Source organism: Maniola jurtina, chromosome 5 (genome assembly GCF_905333055.1).
Source record: "Maniola jurtina chromosome 5, ilManJurt1.1, whole genome shotgun sequence".
Lineage (NCBI taxonomy): Eukaryota > Metazoa > Arthropoda > Insecta > Lepidoptera > Nymphalidae > Maniola > Maniola jurtina.
This window is the reverse complement of record NC_060033.1, coordinates 5,590,878-5,612,829: the sequence shown is the minus strand read 5'-3', so window position 1 is coordinate 5,612,829 and position 21,952 is coordinate 5,590,878. Positions and strand designations below refer to the sequence as shown.

General features: G+C 34.6%; 1 protein-coding gene across 1 annotated transcript; it reads right to left on the bottom strand.

Moving 5' to 3' along the window:
• Positions 1 to 6,893: 6,893 nt before the first annotated feature.
• Positions 6,894 to 21,015, bottom strand: LOC123865709 (UDP-glycosyltransferase UGT5-like). The gene is made up of 8 exons (XM_045906920.1): positions 20,541 to 21,015; positions 19,055 to 20,084; positions 18,737 to 18,959; positions 17,530 to 17,749; positions 16,291 to 16,459; positions 9,126 to 9,348; positions 7,800 to 8,019; positions 6,894 to 7,218 (listed from the first exon to the last, which is right to left on the bottom strand). The coding sequence occupies exons 2-8, from the start codon at positions 19,892 to 19,894 to the stop codon at positions 6,936 to 6,938; spliced, it is 2,178 nt and encodes a 725-aa protein (XP_045762876.1). The 5' UTR covers positions 19,895 to 20,084; positions 20,541 to 21,015; the 3' UTR covers positions 6,894 to 6,935.
• Positions 21,016 to 21,952: the final 937 nt, after the last annotated feature.

The window sequence follows — 21,952 nt, the reverse complement described above, 5'->3', positions numbered from 1 at the left end:
TCTACAAGAAAACTAGAAAAGAGCTGATAACTCTTAAACGGCTGAACCAATTTTTTTGGATTATAGCTAAGAACACTCTCGATCAAGCCACCTTTCAAACAAAAAAAGTAAATTAAAATCGGTTCATTCGTTTAGGCGCTACGATGCCACAGACAGATACACAGATACACACGTCAAACTTATAACACCCCTCTTTTTGGGTCGGGGGTTAAAAATAAAATAATTGTCGTCCAACATAAGTCTATCGTGTGTGTTATCTAAAAGAATATTTATAGTTACACCACGTAAACCCAATATCAAAATTACACCATGGATTCCAATTATTTCATAGAATCCATTTGAGTTAATTTACCTATCCAGTTAAACAAGCTGAAACGGCGGCTAAGTCTTGTTATTGGGAACATAAACTACCTACTCTGAAACCACAGAGAACATTCAAAGCTTACAGGAACAACGTTTGTTTGTTAGCACAGATACCTAATATTATCCATACTTTATTACTTATATCATAAATTCAAATTCAAATTCAAAATATTTTTATTCAATTAAACAAGTGCTTTTGAATCGTCAAAATAATTTACCACTGGTTCGGAATGCCGTTCCTACCGAGAAGAACCAGCAAGAAACTCGGCAGTTGCTCTTTTCAAGTATTCAACTTATAATAATATGACAAAGTGTGTCGTCTGTATGTCTGTTTGCTAACTTTTCACGGCCCATCAATTAAAAATTTGGAAAAGAGATAGCTTGCATCCCAGGGATGAGCAAAGGCTACTTTTTGTCCCGGAAAATCAAAGAGTTCCTACGGGATTTTTTAAACCTAAGCTATGACGTATTCGCAGGTATCATCTAGTCATTTTATAAATTAAGGGGTTATTTGTGACGAAAGCCGGCAGTTTTCATGGCAGCGTACTTCAATCGTGTCTTCTTAATGGAAATAACTTAAAAATCATTTTCCTGAGAAATCACTGTAAAGAAAAACAATGATTTCACCAATGCATTCCAAGAAAATCCCTACTTAATGAAAGGTGGCACGAGCATCAGCAATGAAAAAATCGATACATAAAGAGAAAGAGACTAAAGTTCAAGGCAGCTTCTAGAATCCCTGGAAAATAAACATGGAAACGGAAGTAATTATAACGAAAACGGTTTTCACTGAGAGACCTTTTAAGCCGCTCAATTAATTAATTTTCTCATGCTTGTTTTGCTGTTTATCATTTCCTAAAATTATATCAAGCGATGATATTTCTTGTGACATATTTACGTACTTGATAAGTTAATTACAATTATTAATTATATGGTGGCCTTATGGCTTCCTATATTTATAGCTGGGTTCCCAATAAGCGCGGATGCTTCTTGAGGCATACTTTGCATGGGAGCGTAGGCTTTATGGACATTGGACGCGTCTCAATAGAGACAAAAGTGTATCGCTAGATCGACGGTGCGGCGCGGTGCGGTGCGGTGCGGTGGCTCGCATACCACCCGCACTATTGAAAAAAATAATGCCTTGAAAGGCTCTCACGCTTAGTGGGGCCCCCGCTAATGACTGATTTAAACTCGAGCCTACTACCTATGTAGATATAAATGTATCTTTATACGGAGAAACTGACGGACATAATATAAACTGTTCAAACCGCTGAAAGTATTTTTAAAATTCCACTGGAGCAGAGCCGGGGTGGGTTAGCTAGTATAAATTACAAATCTTTATTATAAGCTTAGCTTATAAAAAGCTCCTAAATGCTCTATCACATCTACATTAAATACTGAGCCCAAATCCATTAGGCCCTTGATAACATCAGCTTGATTAGATTTTAATCTTGTTTCACTAATTTTATACGGGTTAAAGGAAATTAGTTTTTGGTTACTATAATAAGCGATATTGTGGCAAACTCTACAAGGGCAAAATAGATTATGCCAGCCACACGTTTTATTATATCTTGGATACTTACTAATATTGTTACGCTTCTTGCCATCCAGCGCTGCGGCTTGTTTCATATTGCCATCGGTCCACCTAGTGGGAGGGTCTTCCAACGCTGCGCTTTCCGGTGTGAGGTCACCATTTTAGGACCTTGGGACTCCAATATCTACCGATTTATTGAACCATGTGCCATAGCTTGTGTAGACTAGATGAAGTTACGAATTTATGACGGTTTTTGGTTGCAAAGTAAATTAAATATTCAACGGACTTCTCTCTACAGTGAGTATAACTTCAACAGATAACTGGTAAAGCTAAAACTTTTATTCAAAGAGCATTCCGATTGCTTGCTTCTATAAAACTTCTTGAAACATTCAAGTCTTCTAAACTCAACGGAACCGGGTTAAGATCTAAGCACAACTATTTAGATAGTGTTCTAACTTAATAGGAGTCTTAGAACAATGTGCATACATAGTGTTCATACTCGTAATTATGCAAATTCTTTTAAAGTTACGTTAAGTTACGTTTAAAGTTACGCTATTGAAGCGAAGTGTAATAAGTAAAAAAGGACGTACTGACGTGCACTAAAACTAATATCAGCTAACTTCTAGAAACTAGAGCTTTTTTATTTAGGTACTTGCAACGTGCACCCTAAGAAAAGATTTTGAGCAATGGGAAAATGTAGTAAAGTGTTAAAATTAATAAATTACTTACTATTATAATAAATAATATTCTAACTCCTTCAGCCAAGAAAATAAGTTGCGCTGAAGGAAAACATCGTGAGCCTAATATCGCGCGCTGTGTGTTTCATGCCTTATTACAAATTCGTGGAATCGCAAAGTGCTGACAAAGTTATTACATTCAGCGTCAGCGCCATCTTTAAAGTCGTTAACCTAGGTACTAAATTCCTTGTCACGTACCTACCTGGATTATGAGATCAGACGCCTAAGTTTTTAGGGTAAAGTCTGAGCCAGATGTTTTAACGTTGTTATAAACTGACTTCTACTTTAATTTCTATACAAAGCATACGAAGAGATCGCGGCGTGATTCTGCGCGAAAGCGTTTGAGACGTGGACGTGGTAATGAAATGTATGCTGTTATATGAGAGCGTTCATGCAGAAGCTGTTCTGGCTTTGCCTTTGGTGAAAATTGTGTAGCAGGGTACGCAGGGTCAAAAGGTTCCGAGAGGGGTGGCTCTTTCAAAATCAATGGTTCCGAGAACCACCCGCGAACGCTTTCAAACAGTGTGTGGTTGCTCACCATACAGACTAGTTTTGTTTTCATTAACGAATCAAAATCAATGTTTGTAGATGTTGTATGTTGACAGTTTGCCAGATTTTCGTTAAAATGTAGGTAAGTATAGTTTCAAAGTTACACTGGCTTATGGATTTGTGTGAAAACATTCGATCTCGTGTATATTTACGAGTACTTACTTACACATTTTTACAGATAAATAGGTATTTCCAAAACCACAGACACAAAAGATTGTTTCTAAAACGTATCTACAAAGTTAATTGAGCTTGATTTGATATTGAAACAAGTATAAATTAAAAATTAATAACACCCCCTGACAAGTGAAGGTTACAGTAACTAGAAAAGAGCTGATAACTTTCAAACGACTGAACCGATTTTCTTGGATTATAGTTAAAAACACTCTCGATCAAGCCACAAAAAAAAACTAAATTAAAATCGGTTCATTAGGTTCATTAGTTTAGGAGCTATGATGCCACAGACAGATGCACAGATACACACGTCAAACTTATGCCACCCTTTTTTTGGGTCGGGGGTTAATGAGAACGAAACTTCGTTGGTTTGGAGCTCGCTAAGAATAAAATCATCTTAATTATTATCGTTTTGTTCCCTATTATCGAGAGCCTAATAGTTACCTACTTAAACTAGAAGTGGACACGTCCAAGCAATCCCTTATTGAGGGATTTTACAACTCCGCATTCGCTTTTTTTACTAACCGGCTGACTTGCGTGTTCGTTAAGAACATTTTAAGGACTTCTAGGAAAAGTTTTGAAAGAACAAAATGACTTACTCAATGCCATCTTAAATTGTTAACCTATTTTCTCTGGTACGTGATCAGGTTTTTGATATTGCCTCGCAGATTTGTATGACATGAGCATTTTATATGTATCTCGAGTAGCTGAATTTGTGGCTTTGCCTGCAGCTTCACAAATTCGTTGGGAGTTCCTATATCCTGTCTATTCTAATGTAAAAGCAAATATTGGAAATATTTTGAAATGAAATTTTATTGCAAGTACAGTGCAAAATTTTTATGCACTGAATTTATAAAATATTCTGTCTCTAGTATTGTGTGCGAGAGTCAAAAAACTCTCCAGGATTGAAAGTGATACGCTGTTACTTTTGTTTAGGAATAAGGATATTGAAAATACAAGGGTAAATCTTATGATTTTTTTAAATTAATTAACTCTTCCTACTTAATGTTTTTTTCAAATCTCGCAAAGGTTTTTCATTACTACTGAACCGATTCTTATGGAACTTTGCACACGAAGTTTGTTCCCATGACAATACAACATCTGGATTTCAACTTCTCAATCATCTGCCTATCTCAATCGCGACTCCACTTTCACTCCAACTCTCCGACTGAAAATTCCATCGTTAGGAATAGATTTAAAGCTAACATTTCCATGATTTACTGTGAGTTGAATCGGAGCGGAGTCGACGTGAAATCTGTATAATGTGCGAAGACCTTTAAGGATATGCCGATTGTGAGTAGACATTGGTGGTACAAAGTACAGCCTTTACCATTGAAAAGCGAGTTCCAACTCTTCAATCCTGATGCTACAGAGGAAACTTCTACTGCCACATAAGCCTTGAAGTCAGAAGATCCGTCGATTATGAATTAATATTATGATAGGAGTGATTTGTTTTATGTTAATTCACTTTTATTTTGTAGTATAAAAATTTTAATTTGAAATTGGATAAAATATGATTTGAGAACAAAAGCTCATAGTTTTATTCCTCTCTTTATAGTCATTAATATCGGTGCTTCCAGTTCTTTCAATATGATTTCTGTGGAATGAATTTTGTTGTTCGTCGCTGGTTTTCTAAAGGCTATTCAAATACTTGGAATGGATAAGCGCTTAAAATATTATTTTAAGAGCGGGTTCAGTGGTTATTATTTTTTGTTTTAGTATTAGGTTTACTAATAGGGGAGAAATATTAAACAGAAATTATATAACTTTTCAGAATCAGTTTTTAAAATCAGATCAAATTTTCATAAATATTACTATGTGTTTATATTTAATCGTATGTTATAAGATTAGAAAAAATGTACTAGAACAATGAACCTAAAACTAAAAACCTTAAAAAATATAGTATATTAACTAAAATATACTATTAAAAGGAGTCCCTTTAGGCAAGGTTCCGAAGATACTGGCAGCGTTCCCCCTTTGAATAGCTAGACTAATTATTTGTCAGAGGTAGCTGCCAGCTCTTCGGTCTCCTGGGATGTCGACTAACCTTTTTGCTATTTCCTTAAAAAGCCTTATAGCGCTAGGACCCCTCGGCATCGAATGGAACAAAATCATATTCGGAGCCTAGGCCCCTGTATTTGCATAAGGGAGTAACAACCACATAAGCTTTCATATGTTGTCATTCCGGCGAGTTCATCTAAATAATTTTTCACAATGTGCACCGTGTGGTTGTCAAAATATGAAGTCATTGAAGAAAATTATGCCGGGCGTAAATTTTCACCAGGCTGCAACTTTACAACAGGCAACTTTATGTTGCAATGTGATTCGCGCGCCACCTATTTGTACGTTATTTGTTGGTGCTGTGCCAGAAACATTCACGCAAGTGTCAACAATAACTGTTCAATGAAACGGTGCTTGAAAACATAGGTAACGAACCGACCCACAGACATCAATTTTTTTAATAGGTATGCGTTAGTGACGCATTATGGCCCGTTTTCGTGAATTATAATCCGGTTTGCGCCAATATTTAGAAAATTTTATACAAAATTGTTATTTTGTTTAAATTATTTGCATTATAATGAGGTATAATTTAAGGTATTTAAATAATGTATTTATCATAAGATGAATATTAAAGTTTTAATATGTTGGCAGCTTCAATAGCTCAACCGGTAAAGGAGTGGTGAAAACCGAAAGGTCGACGGTTCAAACCCCGCCCGTTGGACTATTGTCGTACCTACTCCTAGCACAAGCCTGACGCTTAGTTGGAGAGGAAAGGGGAATATTAGTCATTTAACATGGGTAATATTCTTTAAAAAAAATACCTACTCAAATTACGTACATCTCTATTAAAATTAATAATACCTGCCTACTTGTTTGATTGTGCAAATATTGATTGTTGCAAATCTATGTCTATATACCTACTTTTATGTTCGACGTACTCAACTGATTCAAAATATATTAAGTACATACAAAGTTCAATCATAAGCTGAAGAAGTTTAAAGGTACTTCTATCCCGGGAAATTCCTACAAGATTTAAAAAAATACTAGACCCACGCGAATGAAGTCGCAGGCTGATTGATGATTCCTCTCAAAATATATTTTCCCAAAAGAAAACCGGTTCCATAATATTAAAACTGTGTGTCGCAGAATCCTGTTTCGAGTTTATTAAAGCAAAAAGTATAGGACTATATAGAAACAAACCTTGAACAAGTCTTTAATTTATAAATAATCGTGTACCTACTAGACATTAAATAAAAATGTGTAGATGTAACTATTATTACAGCCAACGTTACATGCCACATAAATATCAAAAGTTTTGCCTGAATTCACAATTTTATTTAGGTTGTTAATACTTATACATAAAGGTATATAAAGGTATATAAAGGTATGTATAAAGGTATATAAAAGTATAAGGTTATATATAAAGTTATATTTTTGGCAATGGCGGTTAATATTTTTTTATATTTTGTATTTACAATAAAAATCTAACATAAGTCACTAAGTATAATTATCATATTTTTTTAGTGTTTGGGACTTATTGCAATAAATTACTTATTATTTTATTATTTCTAGTTGAACATCTACATCGTTTTAATCTTGGTCTTAAAAGCTGGTAACATTAATTTTCTCAGGTAATATAAAACAAAAACCAGCACTACTATAATAGAAAACAAGACTAGAACTACTATCGCAACTAATTCAAGTTCTAAGTATTGCACCCATGTAATATTAGCACCGGCCGCTCTCAAATGTTTAGCGCCACCGTGTCTTAGAACGTGTTCGGTCCACCAAACTGCGCGTTCTAGTGGTTTTTGTGGTTCATCTTTCACGATGGCTCGTAGTCGTCTAATATTTTCTTGATAACTATAAAGAAAGAAAAGAACTAAAATAGTATATCCATATTATTACGTATCCAAATTAAAATTATAAATGCGAAAGTGTGGTCGTTCCATTTATTTTTAGGTGTCAACCTTAAAAAGAAGCAAGCATTCTGTTCATTTAATAGCTCGTTCACACAGGCTGCGTAAGCGTAGACGTTGCGCATACCATTGCGTTGTAATTTATGGAACTGTATGATACATGGCACATCGCTTGTGTAAAGCGTGGACATATGCGTAACCCGGTGTATTAGGGGGGTACGCGCGTCACTACGCACGTGCCACGTGTACGCAATTGGTGTGAATCGGCTTTCAGAGTAAGGATTATACTTAAGTTTATGGCCAATGTCACCAATTATGTTTATTAATATACTAGCTTTAGCTCACGACTTTGACCATGGTAACGCGTGATTGATAAGCTACAATTATAGCACTTTGGAATAATGTAGCTAGGCATCCTGTCAGTAAAGGAATTATTGAAATAAGATGAATAGTTTTGGAAAAATCCTACATACAAACTTAAAACTTCACTTCTTTATAATATTTGTGTAGAAAACTAAATTATACCTGCTATCAGTAATAACTGTTTCAATGGCTTCTTTAAATATTTCTTCAGTGAGTGTAAGCATAACAAGTTTGATTCCAATTTTAAAATACGGATATTTTTCTGTATTGTACCACTGATCCGCAAACATCGGTATGCCAATAAGTGGTACCCCAGCATCTATAGCTTCGTCTGTAGATTGAAGCCCACCTTGTGTGATGAATAGTTTGACATTGGGATGCCCTGTAAATGACAACGATGGTTACGTTTGTTTATGACCTTTCATAACAATAGACCTGTCAACCAAAGAACCGCTAAAATACCCAAATATTATGTCCCGATTATTATTGAGAGGGCTCTCTCCGTCACTCGTTTCATACAATCGTAGTTCCAATTTCATTTGAATATTAAGCAACCAAAGTCCATGAAATTTTGCAGACATATTCTAGAAACTAATATCTATGTCTGTGGTTTACCAGATTTCTGTTAAAATATTCGGTTTCAAAGTTACGCGGTCTTAATTTACATACAAATTTTTGAGCCCCTGTAATTTTAAAACCACATATTTTTAGAAAAATCTAAAACACCACAGACACAGATATTACTTTCTAGAATATGTCTGCAAAATTTCATGGACTTTGGTTGCTTAATATTCAAATGAAATTGGAACTACGATTGTATGAAACGAGTGACGGAGAGAGCCCTGTTAACGCTTGCTCTGAATCCTTGCTCGTTCAATCTTTTATAGCAGGACATCATGAAATGAAACATTCTTGATTTTTTTAAATTCATAAACATCACTCAACCACCAAAATATCAGATTTTACTAACATTAACAATTTCTATCACTAGATATCCCGCTACTTTGTCCGCCTTTATTTTGATTCTTTAAAATCCCGTGAGAATTCTTTAATTTTTCGCCTACCAAAAGCTAGCGCGCAATAATTAGGTGGATGAAGTCAAAAAGTAGTATACTTGATTTACCTAGGTGAATTAACCCAGGCAAATCAAGTCTAGACACCCCTTCCAGCTATCTCTACACTACTTGTATCTCGCAACTTCATTCATGTCGATTTAGTTTAAAAATTCCGGGGCAGCTCTTTGATTTTACGAACCGAAAAGTAGCTAGCTATATTATGTCCTTCCCTGGGATGCAAGCTCTCTCTGTATCCTTGAGCGGTATATATAACGGATGAACCTGGAAAAGCTGGCAAAGAGATATACATACAGACCAACAGACACACTTTCTCATTTATAATAATACTATGGATATGGATAATATAATAAATAAAACATTAGTATAGAGGTATGGTCATTATACGATAATTTATTTTAAAGTAACTTCTTACTAAGAAGGTCTGGTTGAGGTAGCCATTTGTATATCTTGATGTTTTCTGATTTTCCAGGCATCGAATCCAGATCCCACTTCCATATAACTTCATATGGGAGTTCTGAAAATACTTTTACTAACATCTGTACTTTTTTCGGCGTCAAAATTGATGTATTCACATTCGTTCCAAGACTGAAGTAAATTACACCATTTTTGGATTCATTTAACAGTTTATCCAAATCCTGTAAAAAGAATTAATGACAATCTCATTAGACCTAATATGATAGGTTTTTAAAAATCCCGTGGGAACGCATTGATTTTCTGGGATAAAAAGTAGCCTATGTGTTAATTCAGGGTATGATGAATGATCTATCTCCATTCCCAGCCAAATCCATCCATACATACTTACCGTTTTTATAATATTAAGTAGGATAACATAAACCGAGTTGTCATAACCTTGCATTTTTGCATAAAGAAAAATGCTGTATAAATAAATTGCTTTGGAAGTGTGACGTGATAAAAGTTATTGTTAATAAATTCTTTTGTCACACTTGGAAACATTTTAGTGGCGCAATAGTCTGCACCTACTAATTTTATAAAATACGTAAAGGTTAGTTTTTTGGTTTGACCCTTAATCACGCTGAAACAGTGCAAAGGATCAACGCTATTTCTTGCATGGGTATGAAAACCTGAAGAGTAATATTTTCTACTGTTTATACCGGAATAAATTGAAGAGTTACCCCAGCAGATAAAGTCGCCGGCATAGATATAACGATATTACATGTTATTTACTAGTTTACCCACCCCAGCTTCGCACGGGCTTAGTATGTAGGCTACATACCTACGAGTATTCAATAGACAAATAGGCATGAATAGAATAGAAGATATGGAAGGTATGGAGGATTAGAACCTATTTATAAACCTTCCTCGTGAATTGGTCTGATTTTACGAGGACGGTTTACTTAAATATATTGATAATAAATGTTTACAAAAAATGTATTAACATTTATTATTATTACATTTTAAATAATGTATTATTATGTAACATGTTATTATTTTTAAAAAATCAAAAAAAAAAATAACCGACTTCAGTAAACACAAAAACTAAAAACCAAAAAAAAATAGCCAAACTGAACACTTTCAAGTAAAGATTTTTATGTAAACCTGTGAATATGATACTGCCATTTGCGGAATTAGAATACCATAAGCCTACTTTGTCGTATTAGTTTACAAATTGCGAAAAACCAAATTAAATTTGATTTTCGCGGGCAGACTTGTGTCATGCCCCTTAACTACAAGTGGCTCTAGTTTTAAAACTTACCCTCGGTAATACTTTTGGTGGGTTAGTATGTATCCCACCAATATACACAACACTCGGTGGAACTGGTTGATTACGCGACCAAATAGGATGAATATTTAGAAATAGCATATCAACATTATCAGATAATTCGCGTATGGTTGGAAAATCCTTGCCAAATAACTTTTTCAAAAGTATATCGTCTTCATGCTCCAATGAGCTAAATAACCTTTCGAGCGTCCACTGTTTATATAACTGCTGTAGTTTTTCATAATTTGTTAAAGTATATGCTTTTTGGTTTGCACTTGCTGGATATATTAGAGGGTGCAAAGAAGCACCTACTGTTTCTAAATTAAATTGTAATCCACAAAACGAACTAATTTGTATCGTGGGCACTTTGAAAATGTGAGTGAAAGCTAATGTGGGCTGCAAAAAAGCTTCTACAAGTAATAAGTCAAACTGTCCCTTTTTCTTACTGATTATATTCTGAACTTCATTAGTTGCTACTTGGGCTTCAAATATTTTTGATGCAGTTTTCATTATAACTTCTATTTGAGACACAAAATCACCATCTTCGCTTCCCAGTTTCTTTTCTCGAAACGTGTCAACCCATATTTTGTAGGACAAATCGTGGACGTCTATTTCTGTCAAATTTAATGGTGCCTGGTCTTTCGGAAACGCAGGGTCCGTGGTTATAACTGTGACTTCATGACCTCGTCTGACCAATTCTTGCACTAGTGGTCGAAATACAATTTGGTGACTAATTGAAGGAGTAGGAAACACTGCTAATATTTTTGCACTACTAATTGGAGATATTAAGTTCACAGTAATAACATATAACGGAATGAAGATTTTTATTCTAGTAAACGTTACAGCTTGCATTGAGCTTGCAATAAGTTTTCGTTTATATAAAGGCTATCTACAATGAATAAAAAGGTAACATTTATGACGTTATTATTCATGTTATGAGCTAAATGAACCTAAGCAGGCACATAAAAAATGTAAGTATACAATTTGAGTTGCGATTTCCTGTCTTTCAGTTCTATAAGTTCGTAAGTATGGGGTACCGAGCTTTGTTATACAGTATGGCGTTTCCTGTACTTTTATTTTTTATAAAGTAAAAAATAAAGCGGTTTAGACAAAATGTATTTTAACAGCCACAATGTCTGATATTTTTTATATGATGCTGGTGGGTATAAAATATATATTATCTTTACTTATATAAAATATTAAAATCAAAATATCTACAAGAAATATCTAAAATATTATCACATTAGTATTTTATCACATTCTATGAGTCACAAAAATTAAAACCGCCACATAATTAATATTATCACAAATTGTACTACCTATAATTTTATAGGATACGCGACATCAAAATCCTGCAACGAATCAACTATTATCACAATATTGACTAATATTCAAACTTAATCTCACTGATGTCTCAATACCAGCACAATACGATATAAAAATGAAGTACATGGTATTATAAAATTGCCAACTCACGATTCGATTTTACTATTTGGCGTCTGATATAGAGATTAGTCATGTACATGCAAATGTAATGCACTAGCCGTAGTACGAGTATTCTCGTTATACCTACTATAATATCAAGATAGGCTTTGGAGCTATGTCTCCACGCCGTCTCTTGAATATTTATTAAGATAATTCAAAAACCAGTCTCTTGAATATTTATAAAGATAATTCAAAAAATTGAAACGTCAGAAATAAGAACATAAATGTAACAATCCAATTTTACCAAAAGTGTAATTGGGATGATGACTACACAGTCAAATCAGCGACTTTTTATCAAACATCAAAACGCTCGCCTTTATTGGGAGCTTGTATGAAAAACACAGATATGACGTCATAAATATTCGGCGTAATTTACCGTACTTTTTTATTTAAATAGTTAACTTAAAATGGTAAGCAAACTTAAAACTAACAGTGGACATTGATTTCACGAATTTTGAAATAATCTGTATTTAATAATTACTAAGAAATAATTTATTTTTGACCATCACCCCAATTACGTAAATGATGAGCTTACACACTTTACACACATTATAACAAGTGTAGATTAAAAATTTATAGCACTCCCGACAAGCGAAGGTTACAGAAATAACTAAAAAAGAGCTGGTAACTTTCAAACGGCTGAACCCTGAATTTCCCGGTTTCTTGAATCATAACCAAGAACACTCTAGATCAAGCCACCTTTCAAACAAAAAAAAAAACTATTTTTAATTAAAATCGGTTCATTAGTTTAGGAGCTACGATGCCACAGACAGATACACAGATACAGTCAAACTTATAACACCCCTCTTTTTGGGTCGGGGGTTAAAAACAAACAATTATTTGGCATTCTTTAAATTGAAACGTGGTATTTGCACACAAAACGAACGAATTTCATGTTTCAATGACTTACTAGCCGTGTGCCTATTGAGATTTCACATCATCCTCTATATCTATCTAATCTTATATATCTAATCTATCTAAGCTCCGTATCCCGAAGAAACCTTAATATTGTCCGGGATAAAAACTATCTTATTTGTTTACCCGGAGTATAAGCTATAAGTAGGTATATTAAGTTACTTTCAAATACGTTCAGTAGTTTCAGCTTGAAGCTTGCAAAGACACAATATAGACAAAAATTCAAAAAAATATGTTTTGGGGTTCTTTTTATTACAATTTTCGAGATATATTTTTGAAGAAATCGTTCAGGTTTTATTATAAGTAGGTTTAAATAACTACGAGTAGCTCCCTGGTTTAAAAACTTACCCTTGGTAATGCTTTTGGTGGGTTAGTGTGTATCCCACCAATGTAAACAACACTCGGTGGAACTGGTTGATTATCCGACCAAATAGGATGAATATTCAGAAAAAGCATGTCAACATTATCAGATAATTCGCGTATGGTTGGAAAATCCTGGCCAAATATATTTTTCAAAAGTTCATCGTCTTCTTGCACCAATGAGTTAAATAACCTTTCGATCATCCACCGTTTATATAACTGCTGAAGTTTTTCATAATTTGTTAAATTGTATAGTTTTTGATTGACTGTCACTGGGTATAACAGAGGGTGGATGGGCGCTCCAACTGTCTCAAAATTAAATTGTAATCCACCAAACGAACTTATTTGTATCGTGGGCACTTTGAAAATGTGAGTGAAAGCTAATGTGGGCTGTACAAAAGCTTCTAACAGTAATAAATCAAACGGTCCTTTTTTCTTGGTAATTATATTCTGAACTTCATTAGTTGCTACTTGAGCTTCAAATATTTTTGACATAGTTTTCGTTATAACTTCAACTTGAGATAAAAGATCATCAGTTTCTCTACCAGTATTCTTATCTCGCAGTGCATCTACCCACAGTTTGTAGGACAAGTCGTGGACGTCTATTTCTGTCAAATTTAATGGTGCCTGGTCTTTTGGAAACGCAGGGTCCGTGGTTATAACTGTGACTTCATGACCTCGTCTGACCAATTCTTGCACTAGTGGTCGAAATACAATTTGGTGACTAATTGAAGGAGTAGGAAACACTGCTAATATTTTTGCACTACTAATTGGAGATATTAAATTCACAGTAATAACATATAACGAAATGAAGATTTTTATTCTAGTACACATTGTAATATATTAAGTTTGCAACGAATAAGTTTTCATTTATATGAACGTTGCCACTAAAAGAGATAAGGTATTATGTTTAAATGTTTTAAATCTACAAGGTTACTTCAATGATTCAAAGTTGGAATAAAATATAAAAATTTGATTCAAGTTGTTTGTATTCAAGTTACTGGACTAAGAGACCGCGCGTGCCAGACCTTCATTATTTTATAAAAGTTGAAAGTTTATCTGCGTATTGTCCCCAACATAGGGAGGAACGATTAGCTATGAAGTTTGGATCATTATGGTTTTGGGAGATAACAGTTAACAATTAATGTGTAAAAATCTTACGTCACAGTTACGTCTAGTTACACCTTTAAACTTTTAAACTTCAAGGGCGTATGGCAAGACCATCAAGACACTAAGTGTCTGGCAATACATGATGTGATTTCTAATACTATTCCTAAGAAAATATTAAAAAAAATTAGACTTTATACTTTGACGTAAGATTTTTACACCTTTATTAACTGTTGTCTCCCAAAACCATCATGATCCAAACTTCATACTCGCTAATCGTTCCTTCCTGTGTTGGGGACATACGAAACACTTTCAGCTTTTATTAAATAACGAAGTTCTAGCACGCGCTGGCTCTTTCTCTATACGAACTTAATGTACCTAAGTAATATAAATATGTATTAGATTATAAATTATGTTTTATACAGTGGTGTTGATTCTAATATTTTTCTCTAAACTAAATTTAGTGTATCTGCATCTAAATTTTAGGGCTACTCTTAAAATTTAAAAAGTATCCTTAAAAATCAAGACTGGCACCTAAAGTGATAAGATTTTTGGCAGTTCTAAATTAAATTAAGTTTGTCTGTCCTTTTTTTATCACATATACCTATTGGTAAGATAAAAATGCGAATAGGTACTCTAAAATTTAGTAGAGTTCAGAATCAGTACAGTGCGCTTTTTTTTTGAATTGAATTTTATGGTTTTGGATTTTCCCATACTCTCCCAGTTAAAAAAGAAATACTATATAGTAGTTTGACTTGCGATTCCCCGACTTTCAGATCTATAAAATCGTAAATATGGGTTACCTGGAATAGATCAGTTCAATGATAAGGTCAAACGTTGTATTATTAAAATTAATGTTCTTTTATTTTCATCACCCAACTGCGGCAAAGCCAAAAGGGTTATAATATAAACAATAAAGTGGTTTAAAAAAATGTATTTTAATAGCTGTCTGATATTTTTATTTATAATGATGCAGGTACGTATTAATAATTAAACTTATAAAATTATAAAACCAAAATATCTACCTATAAATTTATATACTAAAAGATTATTACAAATAGATACGAATATATTTATTACCTATTGTGAATCGCCTTTAAAACCAATGCCACAAACCTAATATTATCAGTTAAGGGCTGATTTTTCAATCGTTAAATAACATTTAACTGAATAATAATACCTTTGAGGTTTTATAGAGGGATATACGATATCAAAACCCCACACCAAAAAAGGCATTGAAAGTAAGTTTCGCTTTAATATATTTTAAACTAATTTCACTGAGGTCTCGATACAATATTATAATAATTTGGCGTTATCCTATCAAATACTTATCAAGGAAATTTAAATATTTAAAAATAGACTTTGGGGAGCACATCCTTTTAAATGTTTTTTTTTTTTTTAATTATATAGACTAGCGCTTGGCTGCAATCAGACCTGCTAGCAAGTGATGATGCAGCCTAAGATGGAGCGCGCTTGCCTAGAAGTTGCCTATTCACTCTTGACTTGAAAGTACCCATATTATAGGTGGAAGGGAAAACTGACGCCGGAAGGGCGTTCCATATCCTAGCGGTTCGAATTAGGAAAGAGGAAGCAAATCGTTTCGTACGTATTCGAGGAATTTCGACTACGTACGGATGCAGACCTTGACGATGCCTGGCAGTACAATGGTAGAAAGGTGAAGGAGGAACCAGGTCAAAGAGTTCTATGTATAATGTATAATGTCTATCAAGAAACTTTTCTTTCAAGAAATTCTTTACAAGAACACAATATGGAAGTGGAATTATGTAAGTGTTTGCACACTTTTGACAATATTACACAAAAATAATCATTTGGCTGCCTTCAAAATTAGACTTATTACATAAATAACCTATGAAGCTTTTATTTTAACTGAAGGCCAGCCGACACATTTCAATATTAATTTCGTTATGTAACGTAAAATTAAATAAAGTAGTATCAAAGCGGAAAATAAAACTAAAAATACAGATGTCACTAATTCAAGTTCTAAGTATTGTGGCCAGGAAATATTAGCACCGGCTGCTCTTAAATGTTTTGCGCCTCCGTGCCTTAAAACGTATTCAATCCACCAAACAGCGCGTTCTAGTGGTGTCTGTGGTTCGTCTTTCATAAGGGTTCGCAGCTTTATTATATTTTCTCGATAACTGTAAAGAAAATAATTTTAGTTAAATCTTAATTATTTTTTAAAGTGAAGTAGCAATGGACAGGACACATAGTTCGAAAAACCGATAGAGTTGGGATCCTAAGGTGCTGGAATGCCGACGATTCAAAAAAGTGCTTTTTTATTTTTCATTCAGATACAAACTTACCCCTTGATTGCAATCTCACCTGATGATAAGTGATGATGCAGTCTAAGATGGAAGTGGGCTAACCTGGAAGGGGTATGGCAGTAACCCATACCCTTTTGGTTTCTACACGGCATCGTACCGGAACGCTAAATCGCTTGGTGGGTCGGTTCTGCCTTTAGGTTGGTAACTAGCCACGGCCAAAGCCTCCCGCTAAATCAGACCAGAAATTTAGAAATTATAAAATTCCAAATTCCTACCGGGAATTGAATCCGGGACCTCCCGCTAATAAGACCACAGCGCTTAGGTATCACTGCGCCAGGGAGGTCGACACTTTTAAATGTTTATTCGAATAAAAATATATTATACTAGCGACCCGTCCCGGTTTCGCACGGGTGGACACTACCACGAAAAATCCTATCTATTTTCCGGGATAAAATATAGCCTATACGGATTCGGAAGAATCCCTCTAAGTAATCATGATAAACCCATTTCCGCCCCACTACTGAGTACGGGTCTCCTCTCAGAATGAGAAGGGTGTAGGCCATAATCTGCCACGCTGGCCCAATGCGGATTGGCAGACTTCACACACCTTTGAGAACATGGAGAACTCTCAGGCATGCAGGTTTCCTCACGATGTTTTCCTTCACTGTTAAAGCAAGTGACATTTAATTGCTTAAAACGCACATAACTGAAAAGTTAGTGGTGCGTGCCCGGGATCGAACCCCCGACCTCTGATTAGGAGGCGGACGTTCTAACCACTAGGCTATCACAGCTTCTAACACTCTAAGTAATTGTAAAAGAAATTTTGAAATCGGTCCAGTAGTTTTTAATCCTATTCAATAGAAACATACAAAAATACAAAGGTTTCCTCTTTATAATATTAGTATAGATATTCTAATTAAACTTAAAATGGAAACCAACATTACCTTTGATCAGAAATAACGGTTACAATGGCTTCTTTAAATATTTCCTCCGTCAGTTCTGGTAGATTTAGTCTGATTCCAATTTTAAAATATATATATTTTTCAGTATTGTACCATTGATCCCCTAAAATGGGTATACCAATAAGTGGGACTCCAGCATCAATAGCTTCATCTGTAGATTGAAGTCCGCCTTGGGTGATGAATAATTTAATTTTTGGATGCTCTGTAAATTGAAAATAAGTGTCAAAATCTCGTTTTCAAATTGAGTAGTATGCAGAAGGATATGAGGATCCATCGCATTAGCTATACCTACTTATAATAAATTATCTTAATAAAACTCCTATCATATTGTAATCAATAGAAAGCAGCCACGATCTAATGAGTAACACGATCTAATGAGTGAAAGAAAGATTAGATTTATAAGTAAGCCAGCAGAAACAAAATTTGAAAAGAGTTCTATATAAAGTTGCCTTCACTGTTAGATGTAGGTAATAATATTTCATCTAAGTGTGAACAGTGACATTTAAAAGTAGGGTGAGCGATATTTATATTATATTATATTTCCGTAGTTTGAAATCAACTTAAGCCGAATTTTTTTTATCAACTTATTAGTTAAGAGAAGTGACAATAGCGCACTCCATTTTATTAATCTTGCAATCACTCCCATTTACATATTGCATTGCATAACAGATTTACAGAATTTATACATTAATTAACCCCCGACCGAAAAAGAGGGGGGGTATAAGTTTGACGTGTGTATCTGTGTATCTGTCTGTGGCATCGTAGCTCCTAAACTAATGAACCGATTTTAATTTAGTTTTTTTTGTTTGAAAGGTGGCTTGATCGAGAGTGTTCTTAGCTATAATTCAAGAAAATCGGTTCAGCCGTTTGAAAGTTATCAGCTCTTTTCTAGTTATTACTGTAACCTTCACTTGTCGGGGGTGTTATAAATTTTTAATTTACACTTGTTTACAGATTTACATACAAATAAAATTTGTGTAACTTTGAAATTGAAACCAAAAGAAAGCACATATTTTTACGAAAATCTGACAAATCACACACAGGTATTCGTTTTTAAAACATATTATGTACAAAATTTTATTTAGTTTGATATAAATAATAACCAAAACCAAACTACGCATTTAAGGAAGACTGGACAGTGTACTTGTCTAAAGTTGGTAAGACTCAAACCTGTAAAAGTTTAACTCACTCAGAAGGTCTGCTTGCGGCACCCATTTCACTAGTTTGATATTTTCTGTTTTCCCAGGCATTGAATCTTGATTGCACTTCCATATAACATCATAAGGAAGTTGGGAAAACACCTTTATCATAGCCTGAAATTTTTCTTGAGGCAAAACTGTAGTATTTACGTTCGTTCCAAGACTGAAGTAAATAAAACCGTTCCTGGACGCATTCAATAGCAAACCAAGGTCCTGTGAAAATATTTAATCTTAATCATTACTATAGCAGCTATCACAACTCTTTACATAATACTATTATGAACTTTATTAAATTCCACAAAACTTACATTTGGCAATTCCTTCGGTGAATTAGTTTGCAATCCTCCAATATGTACAACATTCGGTGGAACTGGTTGGTTTGCCGTCCAGATTGGATGAATATTCAAAAAAAGCATATCGATATTATTAGATAATTCTCTGATGGATGGAATATCTTGTCCGAACATTTTTTGTAAACGCTTATTATCTTCTTCTTCAATTTCGTAAAAAGAGCTTTCTAACCGCCATTGATGATATAATTGCTGAAGTTTTTCATACTTAGATAAATTATATACTCTATATTGTATTGGCGTTGGATACAGCAAGGGGTGTACAGGAGCACCAACCACTTCATAATTATATGATAATCCACTAAATGAACTGACTTGAATCGCTGGTGCTTTAAAAACATAGGTTAAAGCTGTGGCCGGTTTTAAACAGGCTTCCAATAGTAACAAATCATAGTGATCTTGTTTTTTACTAATTATCTCTTGGACTTCTTTAGTAGCTATTTGAGCTTCAAATATTTTTGACAAAGCCTTCATAAAGAAAATCGCTTGAGAGCGATTATCACTTTCGGTTCCAGTTATTACTTTAAGCAAACACTCTGACCACGTATTATAGGACAGGTCATGGACATCTATTTCTATCAAATTTGAAGGCGCCTCTCCTTTTGGAAATTCAGGATCCGGAGTGATAACTGTGACCTCATGCCCTCGTCTGATCAATTCATTTGTTAAAGTCCGAAATACAATTTGGTGACTAATTGCAGGAGATGGATACACGGCTAATATTTTTGCAGAACGCACTAGACACGAGTTAATACTAAATAACAATACTAAACGAGAGATTATTTTACTCGAAGACATTTTAAGTTACTAACAGTTTACATGTCCACATTTTGATTATATGCGAGCTGTTGAATCCATATCAATATGTTTTATTATTATGCTGTATTTATGCGATTCGACAGATATTTAGGTATAGAGGTAGTCTTGTTTTGTTTATATATGCGTAAGTGATGATGGAGTGAGTCGTCTAATATGGAAGCCGGCTAACCTGGAAGATGGTATGGCAGTTATTAATTATTATCACACTAATATTATAAAGGCGAAAGTTTGTATGTGTGTGTGTGTGTGTGTGTGTGTGTGTGTGTGTGTGTGTGTGTATGTTTGTTACTCCTTCACGCAAAAACTACTGGACGGATTTGGCTGAAAATTGGAATGGAGATAGATAATATCCTGGATTAGCACATAGACTACTTTTTATCCCGGAAAATCAAAGAGTTCGCACGGGATTTCGAAAAACCTAAATCCACGCGGGCGAAGTCGCGGGCATCGGCTAGTTATTATTAAACCGTACTCTTCATTGGTTCACAGCATACGGAACGCAAAATAGTTTTGCCGGAAGGGTGTTAACTAGGCATAGACAAAGCCTCCTACCATGAAATGAAACAAATAAAAAACAGTTATACCTAACAACAATAAATCCAAAATAATATACTTATATTCTTACCTGTACCGAGATTGGCGTAGGTATTATTTTAATGCTATTTATATACTAAGACTCGTTCCAGTTTCGCTTGGATGAAAATTCTATAAATATTTCTCAGTAATCAACCTTTTATACATGGTATTATAGTCGAGCATGAAATTGCCTTACTATATATTTTTGAAAAAAAAAAACAGAAAATCTAAATTTCCACCAAAGCACAGACATTTAGTTAGCGAAAATTTACTTTATAGTCGTGGTTATTTCGGTCGTGCTCAGACTTTATTTAACATATTATGTATTAGAGATAGGTTTATGTCTTCATCTTTGGCTGAGAAAAAAATATCTAGGCACTCTAAATTCCATTAAACATTCCAATACAAGGTGGGCTATGGATACTCAGTTTGAAAATGAGTTGAGATTTGTTTCAGTGTCAAAGATAACTAAAATAATAATGGCAAATTCAAACCTATAGGAGAGGTTATCAGCTACTATGATAAGAAGTTGGATTGGACGCAATAACAAGAGCAGAAAAGAAACGATTTCATTGCCATTTATATTGTGTACTTACATCATTACAATATATTATTATTATACAAGTGTGCCTGTCTGTTACATTTTTACGTCTCATGTCCAACCGATGTTTTCAAAATATTCAGGAGGGGGGGGGGGGGGGGGGGGGGGGGGGGGGGTATTGGTGAGGGATATTCGCACGAGCGTTAAAACCCGGCGTTGCGCTGAAAATACAAAGTGCGCGTTAAAAAAGCGTTGAGAAAGATACTTGGGGATGCATTTGTTCTATTTGAACGCTTTTTAACGGACGGTAAAACAGCTCTCGTGTGAATGAGGCATAAGTCGCACCATCACGCGTTCGTTGAGGACCTCCTTCACGAGCTTCTGGCTACGCGCTTTAAAAACATTCTAGGGGTAGGACAATTAATAAGACTAAGTGGAGTCGGGGTGCTCCGATTTAGTTCTGGTTTAGTTGTTATTTTATTCATTAATCAGTCATTTTTATATATTTACTAGCTGATGCCCGCAGCTTCACCCGCGTGGACTTAGGTTTTTAAAATCCCGTGGGATCTTTTGATTTCCCAGGACAAAAGTAGCCTCTCCGTAATAGCCCGTCCCCGGGATGCAACTTGTTTCTGTACTAAGTAGAAACATTTAAATGGATGATCCTTTAAAGATCAACTGGATTTAGGAATGAAATTCCTTACAGCATCAGGGTTGAGGAGTTGGGTCCTGTTTGTCCGGACATGAACTAGCGATATTTTAAACACTTATATACTACTACTATTTTTAAGTACAAATACACTCTAAACTTGGGCCCAATGCACTTCCTACCTGTGTGGCAGCCATTTTGGTATTTTCGTTGAAACGTATACGAAAAAAATCATATCTCTCAAAGTTTTGGTCTCACTGAGATAAAAATG